This window comes from Rhincodon typus, chromosome 8 (genome assembly GCF_021869965.1).
Source record: "Rhincodon typus isolate 14 chromosome 8, sRhiTyp1.1, whole genome shotgun sequence".
NCBI classification, from domain to species: domain Eukaryota; kingdom Metazoa; phylum Chordata; class Chondrichthyes; order Orectolobiformes; family Rhincodontidae; genus Rhincodon; species Rhincodon typus.
In genome coordinates, this window is record NC_063339.1 from 39249913 (window position 1) to 39270903 (window position 20991).

The 20991-nt window shown below is 38.4% G+C and overlaps 1 protein-coding gene across 8 annotated transcripts in view; it reads left to right on the forward strand.

Moving 5' to 3' along the window:
• Positions 1-20991, forward strand: part of cep170bb (centrosomal protein 170Bb) — an 81608-nt gene that overhangs the window by 9148 nt on the left and 51469 nt on the right. For all 8 annotated transcript variants that reach the window (XM_048600231.1, XM_048600232.1, XM_048600239.1 and 5 more), the window contains exons 3-7: positions 1377-1466; positions 2121-2199; positions 4659-4717; positions 4800-4950; positions 18841-18957. In XM_048600231.1, the coding sequence (XP_048456188.1) occupies positions 1377-1466; positions 2121-2199; positions 4659-4717; positions 4800-4950; positions 18841-18957 (496 nt within the window). The remainder of the gene's footprint in view (positions 1-1376; positions 1467-2120; positions 2200-4658; positions 4718-4799; positions 4951-18840; positions 18958-20991) is intronic.

A 20991-nucleotide genomic window follows, 5' to 3' on the forward strand; every position in this document is an offset into this window, starting at 1 on the left:
AGAGCGCAGATGCTCTACAAAACGGTCTCCGAGCTTCCGCTTGGTCTCACCGATGTAGAGGAAGCCACATCGGGAGCAGCAGATGCAGTAGACTACGTTGATGGATGTACAGGTGAACCTCTGTCTAATGTGGGAGGTTTTTTTTGTGCCTTGAATGGATGTGAGGGGGAGGTGTAGGGGCAGGGGCAGGTGTAGCATTTCCTGCGGTTGCAGGGGAAGGTGCCGGGGGTGGTGAGGTTAGTGGGGAGTGTGGAGTGGACGAGGGAGTCGTGGAGAGAGTGGTCCCTACAAAAGGCAGATGGGGTGGGGAGGGAAATATCTCTTTGGTTTTGGGTTGGATTGTAGGTGGTAGAAGTGGTGGAGAATGACACATTGGATACAGAGGTTAACTGGGGTGATATGTGAGGACAAGGGGGATTCTGTCTTTATTTTTCTTGGGGAGGATGGGATGTGAAGGCAGAGGTGCGGGAAATGCAAGAGATGTGGTTGCATTTTTGATCACCGGAGGGGGGGAGTTGCGGTCCTTGAACTGGAAGGATATCTGGGTTGTGCGGGAGTGGAACGTTCAGAGCTTGAAGCTAGATCAGGATTTTTGAGTAGCTGTTGATAAAACTGTTTTGAAAAAGGCTATGAATCTAAAATGCCAGCTAAAGTTCTTTTGACAAAAGTTATTTGAACCAAGATTTTAGTATTGTGCTGGAGTGTAAGTGATAATTATAGGTTTTACAATCTTAGTTTTTCAAAACGTGCTGACACAGCCTGTGAGCTTTGACATTTTGAGTTGCATCTCCTCACTGCTAGCTGGTTTTATATTGGAAGTACCATTGCACAAATTGAAATGGGAAATAACATTGCATCTTCGGCTGGCTTTAAAACATTATAAATTTGGACTGAATTTGATTCGTAGATACTAAAAGAAAAAGTGTAATTGCTGGAGATAAAATATGCTAACAGGCCATTCAACTTGAAAGGGAAAGTAATTCTTGATATTACGGATTTTGAAAGTTAACTTTTATCATTTCCTCTAAGTTGCTGATTGGCCTCATACAATTTTTTAAAAAAATTGGTTAGATTGACCTTCACAGCTTTGCAAATAGAACATCTAGCAATTATGTACTGTCTGATTCAAAGCATATGTTAATTGGGCTTTCCAGTTGCACTTCAGTATTGCAGTTGGTTATTAGGGTAAATAATAGTACGTGGCGTTAACCAGCAATTGTACAACAAATGGGAGTTGCACAGACCATGTACTTTTTTTTGGTCATGGATATTTCTAATCCAAAGGAAGTAACTATGTTAGTCTGGAACCAATTAACACAATTTTGAAGGCAGTTTTTCTTCTGAACAGCTTAGAATTCATTATATTGTTTTCCTAGTCTCGCAGTGTAGACAAGCAGCATGCAGTAATCAACTATGACACAGCTACAGATGAGCACCGGGTAAAGGATCTTGGAAGTCTGAATGGGGTATGTAGAAAAACAATAAAGCTTCTGTTTTATCCTGTCTATGCATGCATTCATGTTGCTAATACAGTTCACTGGGTTAGAAAAATGTTTCATTTAGCTAGATGGATGCGATGGCGCAGTTGTAATGTCACTGGACTCGTAATCCAGAAACCAAGGTTAATATTCGGGGAACATCAGTTTGAATTCTGCCATGATACGTGGTGAATGTTGAATTTTTAAAAAATCCCTGGAATTAAAAGCTAGTCTAATGGCAACCATGCAACTACTGTTTGTAGTAAAAAACCACGTGGTTCAGTCCTTGCCTCGTCTGACCTACCTGTGACTGCAGATCCATGACAATGTGATTGACTCTTTTAACTGTCCTTGGACAATTAGGATGGGCAGTAAGTTCTGGCTTAAGTAGCAACGCCATCATCCTATGGTAATTTTTTTAAAAAAATTGTATTTCTAAAAGCATATACTGTTAATTCAGAAACCACCATAATATGATTTTTATTTAACATGTAAAAAATGTAATTTTAGAAAAGAAATTATTAATAAATGTTTTACATCGTTCTTTATTTTGATTAACTGAGTAGGTTGCAAGTGGCTTATTTTTGAATGTAACACCTTTGAATTTAAACAGTTATGTGTCTCTGCATTCTATTCCTGCAGACATTTGTGAATGATGTGAGGATTCCTGACCAGATGTACATAACTCTAAAAGTGAAAGACAGTATTCGTTTTGGATATGATATCCTTTCATTTTAATCTCATTGATCTGTCTGAAGCCTTTGCTTATAATTATTGTATGTCCTTTTAATGTTTATAAATCAACCCTCTGTTCAAAGATGGAAGTGGAACAAGAAAAATAACGATATAAAATGTCATTTAATGGAGAAAAGTTTTAGTATTTCATATTAGGTATCATTCTTTTTTGTGGAGTTTATTGATCTGTACAGTGTGTTAAGATTATTGTAGGGCATTCTTGCATTCAGTTCTACACACAAAACATACTTGGATTTATTGCATTTTTTTGGGCTTATTGTTTCCAATTTCATAATGTCTTAAACATGTTGGTAATTTTACAATATCTAATCTGGAAGCACTATATTTATGCAAGTAGCATGTAACTAAGTATCTGACAGGCAAATCTCATGATTATTTTGCCAGTGGAATTTTCTTGATTGTTACTGTCAATGCCATTCATTTCAGACTTGTTCTGTTTTCTGTTTGCAATGATAACTACAAAACTTAAACAATTGCAATGATTGAAAAAGGCTGATTCTGCCAGAAAAATCTAGAAAACCTTGGAAATTCTGCCCTCCTGTTTACAAGATGCAAAAACTAAAGGTGAACCATGTTCTCTTCATTGCACCATTTTGGTCACAAAAGTATTGGCTGACGTTAAAACAGTACTGAGTAAGAATATCAATGAAATTGTCAATCTAGTGCTTGGATACAATAAACATGCAAATAAGGTGTATAATCAGATGACATGCAAATTAAAGAGGTCTGTAACCCAGTGCAAGGGATTGCTCAGACTCAATGGAGTCACTAAAATAAACATAAAGAACTATGGATGCTGAAAATCTGAAACAAAAACAGAAATTGTTGGAGGTCCTTCTTGGGGAAGAGTCATCAGACTCGAAGCCGTTGACTCTGTTTTTCTGCCTACAGATACTGCCAAATCTGCTGAGTTTCTCCAGCACTCTGTTCTTGTCTGTGGAGCCACAAGTTTTCTTTTTATACAGAAGCTAGCAAACAGATTTTTTAAAAATATTATAACCTTATGTTTATGAAAGAAGCTTGGAATGTTTGCCTTTTTGAAGACTTTCAGGTGAGTAATTGAAGTCTTCAAACTTTTGATGGGAAATAACATGAGGAAATACACTCACAATGCAGAAGGGTTCATTTGCTCATGTTGCAAATGCTGGTGACAATTAGAGGTTTGTAGGAACAGTAAGCTATTTTTGAAAACTGCTATTCATCTTACTGAAATGTTAGTGAGGTTTTGCATTTCAAATGTCAATGCATATGATTTGTGTGGATTCAGGAAGCAATAAGGAAATGTATTTCATGTGATTGAACTCTAGTGATGTTAGATAATATTGGTTCACAGGAAGTGATAAAAGTCCAGTGATGAAATTTATTTGAATAAATATTTTTTCAAGAGGAGCCTGATCAGAATCATATCACTGCAATATAGTGTTCCAGATGCGATCTCAGTTAAGTTACTTAAAAATGCAGTAAAATATTATATATTCTTTTGGATTTGCATCTAAACTGATTTCGCCACCTATGTTTGTTTGTAGATCTACAAGTTCATGTCTTAGCTTTACAGTTTGTTTATCATTTCTCTGGCTCAGAAAGAATGTGAAATAATTTGGCATAATGAACTACAAAAACATTTATTCTTTCACAACTCCTGTCAATAGGGATTTTTTTTGTCTGCTCAATGCAATCATTTTAGATTAATTTCAGAAATTAATTTTCTGTAAGAAAAAGCATTCTGCTAAAATGTCGTCATTTTGAATTTCTGGAAAATTTCAATGCTTTAAAATGAATTAAAGAAAAGCTCATTAGCGATAATGGCACATATTCATCAAGCATATTGCACTTTTTTTTATATGTCTCTTGGTCCATTCTCCTTTTCTTCTCTTTATCTCTATCATTGTACATTGTTATCTGTAATTTGCCCTATTTCTTTATCTGTCTTTCGCACTTTTATTATTGAACTTTCTTTGGCAAAAAAGGTAAATCATTGCACTTACATAACAAATTCAAGGTTTCAGAAGTGATACTGACATCACTATGCTGTTATCATATTGATGTGTGATACAAGTGTCAGTAGTGAGTGTAACTGTAATTAATGTCAGTTGCTAACTGCAGGGATTTATGGCCCATTGTCACTTTCTATTATTTTGCCATGGAAGCAGGAAGATGAGCCTTCTAGAACTATTATACCGTTGGTTGGGAGAATAGTCATATCCACGTTACAGGTATACGTTTACATTTACATTGACATTTACATATATACGTTTCAAAGCGCGCAGTGTTGAATTGACTGAAAAGGGACTTCAGATTGGGGAGTGTGCTTGTCTAATAAATTCTTGGCTATTAGGAGCTCTGTTTAACCAGTTTAATGTTTTTTTTTGTTGAGGCTATTACTGATATGTTTACATTATTTTGCTTTCTTAACAAAATCTTCAAATCCTAATATGTATATATTGGAAAAAAGTGTGCACACAGTTCCTGAAGAGGCCCTAAAGGTAAGTGGAGCTCAGTTATCATTAATTTTCGGAAAATTGTTGGAAACGCAGCCTCACCTTGTGTTTTGTTATGCTTTGTCAGCATGAAAAATACACCAGTCAGTTTCAAATATGTATGAAAGCTGCAGAAGATAAGAAGATTGAGCAGTCTGACATGGGCCTCGATCAGTCAAGTACAAAATTAGAGTCCCACAGACAAAATTTTGAAAAGGTTGAAAAGAAAGGAACTACAGGTATTTGATTATGTTTTGATAATATATTGTAATTGTGGCTTTGTAATACTATATAATGGTTGGTGGTGCAGGAAAACTACATGTATTAGCTCCAACATTATTTAGTGGGTCACAATGTTCTGTCTGAAAACCCATTGAGAAGGATATCAGGCTTTGTCAATGGACATTCAGTTTTAAGAGTCAAAATGTGCCTAATATGCCTATAAGTGGAATGTAATCATTATTTATAATGTTAAAGGGCCTGTCATATAACACTGGCTATGAAACCAGCCCTGAAATTGTAGTTAGATCTTCAAAGTTAATGGATGTGTCACCATGTGGCTGCGTTACTAATTCACTGGGTGGCAGTGCTGGACAGAGTTTTGTTTAACTCTCGATGGCTTTAAGAATGCAGCCTCTTTAAACTTCTATACATTCTAAAAATGAGGAAAGAGTGAACGCCAGCATGCAATATGTCCCCAATTTTCCATTCCTAAAGTTCTTTTTTGTGTTTCTCTGCTGTAGAATCACCCCATTTGACCCAGTTCAACCCTCCCACCACAACTAATTCCCTCTACAAACACTTCCATTCTTGTGTTTTGCACTATAAGTAATACCTTAACTAGAGTAACAATAGTATCAAGACTCCTCAGTCATGACGAAATGAAATATGTACATTTTTTTCATGTTGCTTTTGTAATTTTGATGTAATGTGTTCAACCATTTTGCATTTACAGATTTTGCACATTCATTCATATTAGCATTGATGCAATGTAAATTGGAAAATATAACATTCAAAGTCAATCCATGTTCAGAATCTCTTCTACTGGGAACAATGTTGTACCATAAGTTGGGTGTAAGCAACAGTCTTGTTCACGGACTGTGCTCTGCATTATGTGTCTCTGTGATGTATATGATATCCCATTTATATTGCAGCTGTATTTGAATGGAGAGAACATTTTAGTCTTAATCAGACTGAACATTTGAGTGAATCTGTAGTTGCCAAACATCAGTTTTAACATTGACCTTCTTCAATACCAGGAAACAGTGGCCAGAATAATTTCTGAGCAACTGGTCCACAGTTGTTCTGCTGCCAGTGTAATCTCATCATAGCAAAACCAGTTCCTCAGTGTAAACAAAAGCTGTACCATGTTTTCTTTTCTTTGAATGGTCTCTGCTTTGGTGTTTTCAGGAGAGTTTCATAAATCACGGATCAATCTTGATCTTCTATTGACAAAAATTCATTTAATTCGAAAAGGCAAACATTGGCATATACCAATAATTTTATTTCATTTTCATTGCTTGAATTGAAGATATCCATTCACTATTACTTCGAATGATTTATTTAATTAAATGCCATATTTGCATGCATTGTTTCTTGTTTCCTGCTTCGTGTACACCAAAAGTATATGAAGGGTTCGTTAAATGTATAAGTTATCAATAATTTCCATAGATAATATTTTTTCTGAGCTATAATAAATGGAAAACCTATGTTTTTCAAAATTAATCTTCTACCTGGGTGTCATAAAGGCCACCTTTATGTTAAAAGTGGTCATTGACATTGGGCCTTCTGTGGAAAGGAATATCTGGTTCCTAAATATTTTTTTATCTATTCACTGACAGCATTGCAAGGAATGCAGTAAGACTTGGGGAAAAAATATGTCTGACTAAATAATACTTGAAAAAGCAGATCAGAGAGCTTAATTATCTGGGGTTTATAATGTCCTTGCTGCTGGGGACTGTAGAACACATCCTAAGATTAGAGTATGAAGGCAGCACTGTTCTGACTGTTGGTTTTAATTTAACATGTAGGAGTGTGATTCGGAGTTGCAGAACTAGGCATTCTGACAAAACCAATAGTTAAACCTTCCCTCCTACACGAGATACTTATGTTTTACACTGAGGCAGTAAAATTAACAAAATAACTTTGACCTTGTACCTATTTGACCAGTTTTAACTCTCTGGAATATTCTTCCTGTTAGATTTTAGATCACTCAAAAATATTTTTGATTTTGATTAATTTTTGCTGTCTTATGCCTCACCTAGTGCATGTTATAAATGTGAAGCGATAGCACTAAATATTGGCCATTGTTCCTTGACCTTTTCTCACTTCCCATAATGTTGCTAGTCATTTTTCAAAATGTCACATTAAAACATAGCAACTGCAGTATTGGAAATGTGAAATCAAAGCAGAAAATTTTGGAAAACACTCCAGGTATACAGCATCTGTGTGGAGAAGAGTTATGTTTCAGGTTCTCTGAGTCAGTGTCAGCTTGGGGGAAAACTATAGAAAATGTAGCCTCACAAAATTAACATTTCTACAAATAGTTTGGTGCAACACAGTCTTTATAAAACTGTCACTCTGCAAGGGACCCTGATGAGCAAGTACTTTCTCAGATAATGAAAACTTGTTTGCCACAGAATTTTTGAGTCAGTTCACTGGCATATTTTCAGTATAAGGTACTAATGTTATCTGGAGCAGAGTATTATTATAAATTAGTCAAAACTCCAACCTCCATGAAGAGTGATGCCAAGGTAATGTTTTTATCCTCTCCCTAACATTAAAAAGGAATGTTTTTGCCCAGGATTTTAAAATCAGAAAATCGGAGTAGAAATGCTGAAGATACTAGATCAGAGGTGGGAACTAAATATTCAGGGATATTTAAGGGTGGTGCCATAGCATTGTTGGTACGTGATGGAATAAGTATGCTAGCAAGGAATAATCTCGGATTGAAAAACACAGAATCCATGTAAATTGAGGTAAGAAATAAAAATTGAAAGAAGTCACCAGTAGGTGTAGTCTGTAGGCCCCCTGACAGTAGCTATATGCTGAGGCAGAAAAAAAAACAGGAGATAATGATGGCAGCAACCACGGCAGTACATTAATCATGCATGACTTAATCGTCATGTAGATTGGGATAGTCAGATCGACAGAGGAAGCTCTGAGGAAAAATTCGTAAGAATGTATTTGGGACGGTTTCCGAGAGCAATATGTTGTGAATTTAACAAGGAATCAGACAGTTTTTGGATTTGGTGGTTCTTAATGAGGCAGGTTTAATAAATTCAGAGTAAAAGAAATTCCAAGGAAACAGTGACCATAACATGGTAGAATTTAACATTCAATTTGAAAAGGACAAACTTGGGTCAGAAACCACTGCTAAACTTTAACAAGGGTAATTACAAAGAAATGTAGACAAAGCTAGCTGGAATGGACTGGGAAAGGAATTAAGGAACAAAGATGGTTGAGGAATAATCACTTACATTCAAGAAAATAGATCATGGTTTACAGCAAAGACATATTCCAATGAGAAAGAAGGATTATCGGAAGGGGATAAACCTATCATGGATAACCAGAGAAGTTAAGGTTGGCATCAGACTGAAGAAAACAAAACATACAATCTGGTAAAGATTAGTGGTAAGACAGAGGATTGGGAAAAATTTAAAAACTAACAGAAGATGACCATAAAAATACTAAAGGGGGAGATGGTAAACTTTGAGGGTAAATGTTCAAGTAATATCAAAATGGACAGCAAAAGCTTCTTTAAATATATAAAAAAGGAAGAGAGAAGCCAAAGTGACTGTAGACTTCTTAGAGAATGAAGTTGGGAAATGTAGAAATGGCAGAGGATTCGAACAAGCACTTTGTCTTCTTATTAGAAGGCACTAATAGCATTCCGAAATTACTAAATAATCCAGCAGTAAAATAAGGAAAGGAAATACATGTAATAACTATGACTAGAAAAAATATGTACTTGGGAAACTAATGGGGGTAAATGATAAGTCCCTTGGACCTAATGGGATGCATCCTAGGATGTTAAAAGAAGTAGCTATAGAGATAGTGAATGCGCTGGTGGTAATTTTCCAAGAATCCTTAGGTTCTGGCAAAGTCCTAAAGGATTAGAAAACAACCAATGTAACACCATTATTTGAAAATGAAAGCAGCCAAGAAAAAAAGCTAATTGGCTCATAGTTAACTTAATGTCTGTTATTGGGAACATGTTAGACTCGATTTTAAAGGATGTAAAGGCACAGCATTTAGAAATACATAACAAGATGGCTTCATGAAGGGGAAGTCATGCGTGACAAATTAATTGGAATTCTTTGAGGAGGTAAGAAGCAGGATAGATATAGGGGAACATATTTGGATTTTCAGAAGGCATTTGATAAGATGTCACACATTAGGCTACTTAATAAGATGAGCCCATGTTGTTGGAGGTATTGTATTAGCATGGATCGAGGATTGGCTAATTAATAGAAGCCAGAGGCGGGATATAAAGAGTTTACACAGATATTGATATGTTAAGGGGACAGAAATTTGGCAGATGGAATATAATGTGGGAAAATGTGAGTTTATGAACTTTGGAAGGAAGAATAGAGGAGCTGAATATTATTTAAATGGAGAAAGACTGCAGAAAGCTACAAAGCAGAGGGACTTGGGAGTCCTTGCTCATGAATTTTGAGGATTAATAGGGAAGGCAATTTATTTTGAAAGGGAAAATAGTACAAAATAAGCAAGTTTTGCGAACATTGCATAAAATTACTAGTCAGACCATAGCAGGAATACTGCAAACAGGTTTTATCCCTTTTACCTAAAGGAACAGATACTGACACTGAAGGCCGTTCAGAGAAGGTTTACTAGGATTGTACCCCATATGGAGGGACTGTCTTGTAAGGAGAAGTTGAGAAGGTTAGGTGTGTGCTACTTGGAATTCAGAAGAATGAGAGGTAACCTTATTGAAACAGACAAGATTCTTAGTGGACTTAGCAAGGCAGATACAGAAAGGTTGCTTCTACTTGTGCAAGTGTGTTTGACCCAAGTGCATAATCTCAGATAAAGGAGTTGCACGTTTAAAACAGGAGGAGAATTTTTTTTCTCGGAGGGTAATAAATCCATGGAATTCTATACTGCAGACAGCTATTGAGGCTATGTCATTTAAAGATCTCAAGGCTGAAATAGCCAGATTTCTAATCAGTAAAGGAATTGAGAGTTATAGAGAAAAGGCAGGAAAATGGAGTTGAGAATCATCAGATCAGCCATAATGTCATTTAAATGGTTAGATTCAGTTGACTCTCTGGTCTATTTTGCTGCTGCATCTTCCACTCAGTAAGTCAGAAGGCAAGTGGGGATGGCCACAGAGCTGACATTTAAGGTCAACAGTCTTTTGTTTGAATTAGGATCAAGTGTTCTGTCTAGAAAAGGTCAGTGCAAGCTAGAATCAGATGTAAAAAGTGCCAGCTTCTGAGGCTTACTCAATGTAAATCGTTTGAAATCTTGCCTACGAATCAGCAGGTTAGCTGCTCAAGTTTTACTCCAGGGTGTGAGCTTTCAAACTTGTGTGGCACTCCTTAGTATCATAACATCAGAGGTGCTGTCTTTCACTTGAGATGTTAAACCAGGGCCCTTTACACCTTCTCAGATGGATGTAAGAGATTCCTTGGCACGATTCTGAAGAAGGTCAAGAGATATTCCCATTGTCTTGGCCGATATATTTATCTCTTAATTAACATCACAAAACAGATTTATGCTACGTTGCTATTTGTGGGACCTTACTATGTGTAAATTGGCAAGCTGTCTTTATTTTCCAAATATGTCTGTTATAGAGTCATAGAGTCCTACAGCACAGAGACAGATCCTTCACCCCAAACTGATCCATGCCAACCAAAATGTCTATCCACGCTAACCACATTTCCCTGCACTTGGCCCATATCCTTCTGAACTTTCCTATCCATGTATTATTCATCCAAATGCCTTTTAAATGTTGTTAATGTACCTGCCTCAACCACTTTCACTGACAGCTTATTCCATATGTGTACTACCCTCTATTTAAAAATATTGCCCGTCAGGTTCCCTCTTACGTTAAACTGATGCCCTCTAGTCCTCGATTTCCCCAACCCTGGGAAAAAGACTGAGTGCACTCACCCTATCCACGCCTCTCATGATCTTAATATACTTTTACAAGATCCCCCCTCAGTCTACTATGGTCTAAAGAAAAATGTCCTAGCTTGTCCAACCTCTCCCTGCAACTCAGTCCTCTGAGTCTTGGCAACGTCCTTACACATTTCTTATGAACTCTTTCCAGTTTAATAACATCCTTCCTATAGCAAGGTGACCAAAACTGAACACAGTACTCCAAGTGTGACCTCACCAACGTCCAGTACAACTACAACGTAACTGCCCAACTTCTACACTCAGTGCCATGACTGATGAAGGCCAGTATGCCAAAAGCCTTTTTCACTGCTTTGTCAACTGTGGCTCCACTTTCAGAGAACCGTGCAGCTGAACACCAAAGTCCCTTTGTTCAATTACACTCCTTAAGGCCCTACCATTCACCATGAAACTCCTACCATGATTTGACTTTCCAAAATGCAACACTTATCTAGATTAAACTCCATATGCCATGTATTGGCCCACTTGCCCAGCTGATCAGGATCCTGCTGCAATTTCTGTTCACCTTCCTCTTTGTCCACGATACCACCTATTTTAGTGTCATCTGCAAACTTACTAATCATGCCTTGTACATTCTCATCCAAATCATTGATACAGGTAACGAGCAGCAATGGGCCCAGCACTGACCCCTGAGGCACACCACTAGTCATAAGCCTCCAGTCCGACAAGCATCCTTCCATTATTACCCTCTGCTTCTTAACATCAAGCTAATTGTGTATCCAATTTGCCAGCTCTCCCTGGATTCCACGTGATCTAACCTTCCAGAGCAGCCTACCATGCAGGACCTTATCAAAGGCCTTGCTGAAAGCCATGTAGACTATGCCTACTGCCCTGCCCTCATCAACCTTTCTGGTCACTTCATCAAAGAACTCTAACAAATTTGAGAGCTATGATCTCCCACGCATGAAGCCATGCTGACTACTCCTTATCAAATCCTGTCTTTCCAAATGCATGTATATCTTATCCCTCAGAATCTTCTCAAATAACTTACCTACCACAGATGTTAGGCTTACCTGTCTATAGTTGCTAAGTTTATCTTTGCAGCCCTTCTTGAATAAGGGCACAACATTCGCTATCTGCCAGTTTTCCGGAACCTCACCCATAGCTCACGATGATGCAAAATATCAGCCAGGGTCCCTGCAATTTTTTCTGTAGCCTCTTGCAGTATTCTTGGATATATCTGGTCAGGACAAGGAGATATATCCACCTTCATAGGTTCTAAAATGTCCAACATCACATCTACTGTATTTACTGTTACTTATTTTTAATACATATTTATGAAACATCCACCACATTACCTTCACCAGTCCTCTCAGTTTCTTCATCAAGGGACTAAATTAAGTTAGTCAAGCACAATTTGCCAACAACAAATCTGTGCTAACTGTCCCTTGCTAATCTATGTTTCTCCAAATCAGAATTCATTTTGCTGTTTACTGTGGTCTCTAGTAGTTTTCATATCACTGAATGACTTATAACTACCAAATTTCTCTTTTTTTTATTAGAGTGTATGATTTGCAAACCTCCAGTATATTAGCACCACATAGATATCCAAGATGAATTGAAAGGCTGTATACGAGCTTAATCGATCAGTGTCCTCCACCTGTACATCCTTAACCATAATAATCTAATTTAACAGACTCCTGTCTCTAAATTGAAATGTTAGAGTGAACAATATTTCACAACAAAGGTAAAGGGAGAAGGATTTTTTCCATATTTGTTGTATTGTATCAGAATACAAGATGATCCTTTTCTTGGAATTTACAAGTAGACTTTTTGTGCAAGCATTTCTTTTGTAAAGCAATCCAGCAATGGTCATATCTGCCATTTGATCTTGGAGATTGCTTTGCTTTGTTTTTCTTTCTGGGATCTCTTTTACACTAGCAAAGTCAGTTCTCAATCTTTGTTTGCTGAACATATGTTACTCTGCACGGAAGGATTTAATTATGTAACATCAATTGACTATTCTCAGAATGTCCCTTGTATAAAATATTCCTTAAAATATTTGACAAGTAAAGCCCCATATCTATTGCTTTTACAAGAGCCAATGTTTCCACTGCTAAAGTAGTTTTAGTGAACTTTTCTCATTTCTTTAGTTTCCCAGGCCAAGAATTAACATTTTCCATTTTCACCCACCAAGAATATTATAAAAACATGCTTACTATTCCAGATGTTTGGTGCGAGAAATGCCACTAAAATGATTAATTTCATGTTCTTCAGGTGAACCCAGTGCTGGAAATTGAGTGCATATTTATCCATGCTTTTTTAAAAAAATGTTTGATTGGCCATTTTCAACTGTAGTGTGTTCAATCATTTTACTTCCTTCCATTGCTTTCAGACAAGATCAAATGCGAGTTCTAATGTATGGCCAACTCAGTTATACCGTCATTGAGACTTAGAGACATACAGCATGGAAACAGGCCCTTTGGTCCAACTCATCCAACCAGATATCCTAGATAATTGTAGTCCCATTTGCCAGCATTTGGCCCATATTCCTATTCATATACCCAACCAGATGCCTTTTAAATGTTGTAATTGAAGCAGCCTCCACCACTTCCTCAGGCAGCTTACTCCATACAAGCACCACCCACTGCGTGAAAAAGTTGCCCCTTATGTCCCTTCTAAATCTTTCCTCTCTCACCTTAAACCTATGCCCTCTAGTTTTTGACTCCCCCACCCCAGGGAAAAGACCTTGTCTATTTACCCTATCCATGCCCCTCATGATTTTATAAACTTCTATAAGGTCACCCCTCAGCCTTCGACATTCCAGGGAAAATAGCCCCAGCCTATTCAGCCTCTCCCTATAGCTTAAACCCTCCAACCCTGGCAACATCCTTGTAAATCTTTTCTGAATCCTTTCAAATTTCACAGTATCCTTTCTATAGCTGGGAGACCAGAATTGCACACAGTATCCCTAACCAATGTCCTGTACAGCTGGAATGTGACCTTGCAACTCAATGCACTCTTCGATAATGATAAGCATCCTAAATGCCTTCACTATCCGATGTACCTGCGAATCCACTTTCAAGGAACTATGAACCTGCACTCCAAGGTCTCTTTGTTCAGCAACACTCTCCGGCACCTTCCCATTAAGTGTATAAGTCCTGCCCTGATTTGCCTTTCCAAGATGCAGCTCCTCACATTTATCTAAATTAAACTCCATCTGCCGCACCTCAGCCCATTGGCCCATCTGATCAAGATCCCGTTGTACTCTAAGGTAACCTTCTTTGCTGTCCATTACACCTCCAATTTTAGTGTTATCTGCAAACTTACTACCCATACATTTTATGTTCACATCCAAAGCATTTATATAAATGACAATAAGCACCAGACCCAGCACCGAACCTTGTGGCACATCACTGGTCACAGGCCTCCAGTCTGAAAAGCAACTGTCCACCAGCACCCTTTCACCTTTGAGCCAGTTCGGTATCCTTGTCTAATCATCTTAACTGCTCTATTTCTTCTTTACATGTAAGATCATCGTTGTATAATGATCTAGTGTGATTGATCAGGATGTGTTAACGTCTTCTAAAAAAGTTTGTTAATTCAAGGTTACTATAGACTTATTCTGCTCAATCGGGGATAGCAAGACCAGCAGATGCTGGAGCCAGAGTCATTACAGTGTGGTGCTGGAGGAACACCTCTGGCACCACCTCTTACTGCCCCCTTGATTATGACCCTACCCTTGAGCACCAGACCATCAATAACCTCATCAGCTCAGGTTCCAACCTCATTGTTCTCCAACCCTGCACCGCTTGTTTCTACCTCCTTCCAAAAATCCACAAACCTGACTGCCCCGGTCGACCCATTGTCCCTGCCAGCTCTTGCCCCGCTGAGCTCATCTCCGCTTACCTCAACTCTGTCTTTTCCACTCTGGCCCACGAACTCCCCACCTACGTTTGGGACACTACCCATGCCCTCCACCTCCTCCAAGACTTTCAATTCCCTGGCCCCCAACACCTCATCTTCACTATGGACATCCAGTCCCTGTAACACCTGTATCCCCCATGCAGATGGTCTAAAAGCCCTCCGCTTTTTCCTCTCCCGCAGGCCCAACCAGTCCCCCTCCACCAACACCCTCATCTGCCTGACGAAACTTGTCCTTAGACCCCTGACTTTCCTACTCCTGTGATGCTGCCTGACCTGCTGTGTTCCTCCAGCTCCACACTACTTATTCTGCATAATGCTCTGAACCTATATATTTAAAGGCTCCGGAAACCAGGCATCCAGTCATTTTCCACCCTGGCCCAGGAACTCCCCGCCTATGTTCGGGACACTACCTCTGCCCTCCATCTCCTCCAAGACTTTCAATTCCCCGGCCGAAACATCAGCCTTCCTGCTCCTCTGATGCTGCTTGGCCTGCTGTGTTCATCCAACTCTACACCTGGTTATCCAGTCATTAGTCTTCATTTAGTCTTATGCTTAACAAATTCTTCAAATTCCACAGAACTATTCACCACCATGTATCTCAAAGATGCCTGACCATTTTCCTTTTCAATAGCTGCAGAACATTGCTGGATCTACTCCCCATTGAGCGCAGTCTACTTTTAGTAAGGGGGTATCATATCCTCCATGTATTGTTCAATCTATAAATGGATTTGTTTAATTTCCACAGCTTCCCTCTGTAACGCCTGCCTCTAGGTGGTTTTACAAACACCTCTCTCCGAAATTTTCTCCATGCAACGATGCAGCTTTTGTACGAATCAATGTAAATTTCTACTCACCTGGCCTGGGCTGGGCCGGGCTGGGGATTGAGGGTACATCAGGGCCCACAAACAGCCATGGGCTTGAGATGAGGGGAAAGGTGGACCTGAGCCAGCAGCAGCCCCAGGACCCAGGGTTTCAGTCCCTGGCCCTGCCCGCAAACGTGCAGTTACCAGAACAAAGAAAACTCTGGATTATTTTTTCTTGCCACGGGGATGCCCACACCACTATTTCAATCTCCAAACTCACTCATTGAATCTCACATTTCATTTTGATCCTTCAAGCCCTACCTGGCAGAACATTTTCCTCTGTGCATCTATACGATGAGGTTGGCTGTCTCTGCCTAGCACTTGAGAGTCGACATGTATGTTCCCCTCAACTATCAAAAACTTTTGTTTTGTCTTTTTAAAAATATTTTCTTCTAATTTATGGCAGCAACCGAACATTCCTGATCGTAAGGACTTCTACTTCTAGTGATGTTTCTAGATTGTCCAGCAAAATCTTAATCTGTTGCATAATCTGATCAAGCTACTGCCTCAGTTTGCACTTTGATATCATTCTGGACTGTTATGACACAATCTCTTCCTACCATAAAAATTCTGTTGTTACTTGATCAGTTGCTAGTGCTAGAGTCAATCCAGATACAATGAAAACTTGCACTATGTTTTCTTACTTTTGAACCTTTCACCCCATTTTACCAATACCTAAGTCTTGCTTGCTGTCTGCCATTTTATGGATTCTGTGTCTGATACTACCTCTGTCACTAACACCTGAAGAAGGACTGAGGCTCTGAAAGCTTGTATTTTCAAATAAACCTGTTGGACTATAACCTGGTGTCATGTGATTTCTGACCTCTGCCATCTTAGACATTCAACTAATATTTTCATTGCTGTCCGTACAGTAGTCACATCCCTCCATTCACTAGCTACTACTTGTATATATGTCATCTGTGTATCTGATCTAAATACACATGATAGCCCTATACTGTGCCTCTTTCTCTCTATGCTGTTAACACCTCTTAGAATTCTGAATAGGAATGTCAGGATTTGTCATGAGGAAGCAATTATGCTCTTATTGGGTAAACTGCAAATTCACTGAATTTTTCAAGAACAATTGTTTTACTATATTCCAGGTGCAGTTTGTATGTATCTTAAGACAAGCTTGTTCAGCAAGTATATGTCTCTCACTGGAGACATCGATAGGAAATGGCTTATTCTGGCAATTTTGCATAGAATCACCATTATTTTTTAGTGACCTTGATATATTGTTATCCCTGGCTGTGAAACAAGTAAAACATTCATACTTCCTCACATTATTGGATCAAGTAACATTTTAACCTGTTCCATACACCATTGAGGCTGAACCATTATCTAATGCAGTGCAATTAGTTGAATATGGGATTAAAGTGTTAATTAATCAAACTAAAGCTTCTGTGATCAGTTCTATTTCCTCAAACTGAGGAAAATTGTGTAACATGCATTTTTCAATACTGTACTGTTCAGCTTTTGGCTGTTCATTTCATTATGATATTTTGAGTCATATCTGAAGCACTGGTTAACTGTTCCCTGGGCATTCCTGAGTATGACTCAACGAATCCTGTTACCTGGTATGATATCTGTATCTACTAAAAATGGCTTTGTCCTCATTCCCTCTGTTTGTAACACATCTGGTGGTACTGATGCCAGCATCCAGTAGCTGATTTCAAAAGGTTGCAATCATTGAGCCCTCCATCCTTTGTGCCACTGTGTAATGTCCCATTTATACCACAACACCTTCTGGAAGTGACTGCCTCCCCTTGTTTTTTGTTTAAAGCAGTGGGTAGTTGATGCAACAAGAGTATCTTTTTCTGAGAACTACATGCTTGTTTAGACTATAGTCCTATCTGTATGTAGCAGCACAACAAAATCCAGCAACTTGCGTATGAGCACTGTTTGTAGAATCTGCAATCTTTTATATCGTCTGTTAAAGTCCGTGTTATGTTCCTCTGTACAATGACCGTTCAAGTTGCTCTCTATCTGTGCTCAAGTTACTTGATCATTCAATACTATCTGTCTATTTATTCTTAACAATAATAAAACTAACAACCACAGCCTCACTTTCAAACAATGTGGACTGCTGCAATCCACCATTTCTTGGATGTTGTTGCTATTTCTCATCTCCTTCCAGTTGCTACCCTCTTTCCCCTTCGCCTGTACCTTCCCCTAGCCACTACTTTTTCCAGAGCAGGCTCAGTGGAAATTAAACTCATTATCGGGTGTACCTTGGACCTTACCATTTGGATTCCCAGGTATTTCCTTTGCAGATGTGCTCAAATTTCTAGGCAATTTTATCAGACATAGAAATTGCCAAAAATGCACAAGAGCTTTTTCAGAAAAATGCTAACCTGTTTCTCTTTATGCTGAGTGTACCTGATTTGAAAAGATTGATTAGCTTTTCACTCTTTGCAATTTTGTCTCTTTTGGAATATAAATTATCCCATGGAACTTGTAACATTCATCAGATTCCAGGAGATCAAGAAGGACCTCTATAACTTTGTCCCTCAATTATATCATAAATTGTAAAACTGCATTTTAAAATTGTGGTCCCTTTTGTTTCTGTGGGATAGCAGACTGATCATTTGGTTTATTGATAATATAGCATGTAGCCAGCACATAGAAAACTAGAAATTGGAGCAGACAGATTGCGATTGTGCAAGCAGGCCTGGGAGTTTATTTTACCAGTACTTTATGCCTGCATTCTTGCATCATAACGTTACTTTGTGCCAGTATACAGATGAGCAACACATACCCAGTAGTCCAATTAAGGAGGTATCTAATCCACATCACAAGACTCACCCAACTTTGTGTCGTCAGATGATGTTTTCATTACAAATGACCTTTTCTTTCATTATATTAGCATGCTGATCTGACATTCCTTAAAGCTAAATTAGCCCAGAGGTAGTGACCCCTTGTGGGTATGATGCTAATTCTTGTCAAATCAAAGCATTTTGTGTCTTTTATCAGCTTTGTTTGAGACTCTATTTGTAAATCTTTGCTTATTACAGGAGGGAAATATAAAGAGACGTATCATGTTTGGCTGTCATTAGTGAATTTTGAGTTAAAAAAGCAATTGCTTGCTCATATAATCAGTTCAAATATTCAAATGAAAATTGGGAAAGTGAAAGGTTTATTCAGTTTTAATTTAGAATAAGCTCTTATGATTTCTTGTTTTGTGAACACTAGTACATTTTGCTTATGTGCTTTTGTTTGTTTTATTTGCCTTAGACAGTGCCACGTTTAGACCCACGCCTCTATATGGCCAACCATCATGGTGGGGCGATGATGACATGGATAACAAAGGAGAAAGAGATGAACCCAAGAAAGCAGAAGATCCCAGCAATGGTATTTGACAGCTTATAAAATTAAGTCAAATTAACTTGTAACCTTCAGTTCTGCAAAATTGCATCTGATTACTGAGAATCTGTTCAGCAAATGTTCATCATTTTAAAGTTGAGATTGCTGTCAGTTTGTGTAGGAGGAGGAGCCATTAGTTAATTATCATTACGAGGGCTATATGATGAATGTTTAAAAAGTAGATTGACCCATTACGGCTGTTTTCAAACATGCTTTTGTTTTACTTTTCAAATTAAAATAAGTTTAAAGAAAAAGGTAGTATTTGGATCTTCACACATGCAACAGTTTGTTTCACTAAGAACTACCCAGTCAGTCATGTGTCCCTTTCGTGTAAATTCACAGAGATATTCTTCTTTCTATCCTACCACAATCAATTCAAAGGCACAACTTGGAATTCTTCTGCAATTCCTTCATTCCAGTTCGAGAGATACTGTAAAAGATCTAAATCGTTTTTTTACCTCCACCTGCTGACAAAGGTTCTGTCTCTTCTTCATAATCTCTTACCAGACGGGCCCTTTACACTGTTGCTATCTGTGCTGTCACAAGTAGAAATTCTAGATCTGTTGAGAGACAAGTAGCTGTTAATACCATATAATCTCCTACTGAAACAAAGCAACAGTCAGAAATAATTTTGTAGCTGAGAACCAGCATTAGAAAATTATCAAGGAGGAGAGTTTTAACCATTATTCAACCAGGTTCCATGCAGCATGGAGCTCACTAGTGATTTATGATTTGTGTATTAGTAGGATCCCTGCTGATGATGATACTGGATAAGTTAGATCCTTGAATGAAACTTGGTTTAATAGATCATCTGTTTAATTTTTGCAATTAGTTAATGTGTTGGTCAGTCACTGAAACATATTCACACTACACAATAAATATTCTTTAACAACAGAACATAACTTTGTTACAGAATAAAGAAAACAAAGTTATGTATAGAAAACAGTTAAAAGATTTTAGCACGAGGGTCAGAACAGCCTGTTTGCCAACACCATCCATTACAGAGACTCGATCATGGAGAAATATCATTCCTATCTCAACTTTATAATCACAGCTTCTCCTTTATAATGCAGAAGGAGGCTATTCAGCCCATCGTGCCTGCCCCACTCTATTATCTAAAGCCAATCTCCTCCCTTTTTCCCCCAAATCCCTGCACACCATGACTATCCAAATAACCACCCAATGCCCTCTTGAATGCCTTAGTTGAATCTGGCTCCATCATATTTCCAGGCAGTACATTTCATATCCTCACAACCTGCTGTGTGAAAAAGTTTGTTTTTCCCCTCGTAATGCTTACTTCATTTGCAGGACACTATAAATCTATGACCTCTCATTCTTGTTTCTTTTACAAGTGGAAACCGCCCCATCCTATCTCCTCTGTCCAGCCCGCTCATTAGTTTGAAAATCTCAATCAGATCTCTTCTCAGCCTTTTTCTCTCCAAGGAGAATATTCTCAATTTCTTCATCTATCCTTAATACTGAAGTTTCTTATTTCTGGAACTATTGTATAAATTCTTTCTGCACTTCCCGCAATGCATTGGCATCTTTCCTATGATGTGGCACCCAGAACTGAAAACAGTACCCCATCTGCGTTCTAACAAGTGTTTTGTGCAAGTTCAACATCACCTCATTGCGTTTGTACTGTATAACCCGTCGAGACCATGTCTTACGATTTCTTTCTGAGTCCACAATTCTGATGGCCTAAACCTTTTTAGTTCTAACGACTTGAAGATTACTATCCAGATTCTCCTGATGTGGAAGCTCCATTGTCTAGAAACTACTTCGGCTGAGGTGACTGGTTCCCTGGAATGATTTGATTCTCCTGCTGGGAGAAATTGTTCTACTTTCTGAACTCAACTCTTGGTTCTTCTAAACTGAAAGCTTGAACCTTTCGTTTTGAAGTCAAAACCACACCAACTGCTGTAACATGTTTATTCTGGGGCAGGTGGTGGTGTGCTGGTATTGTCATTGGACTAGTAATCCAGAGCCCAAGCTAATGTTCAATGGACTTGGGTTCAGATC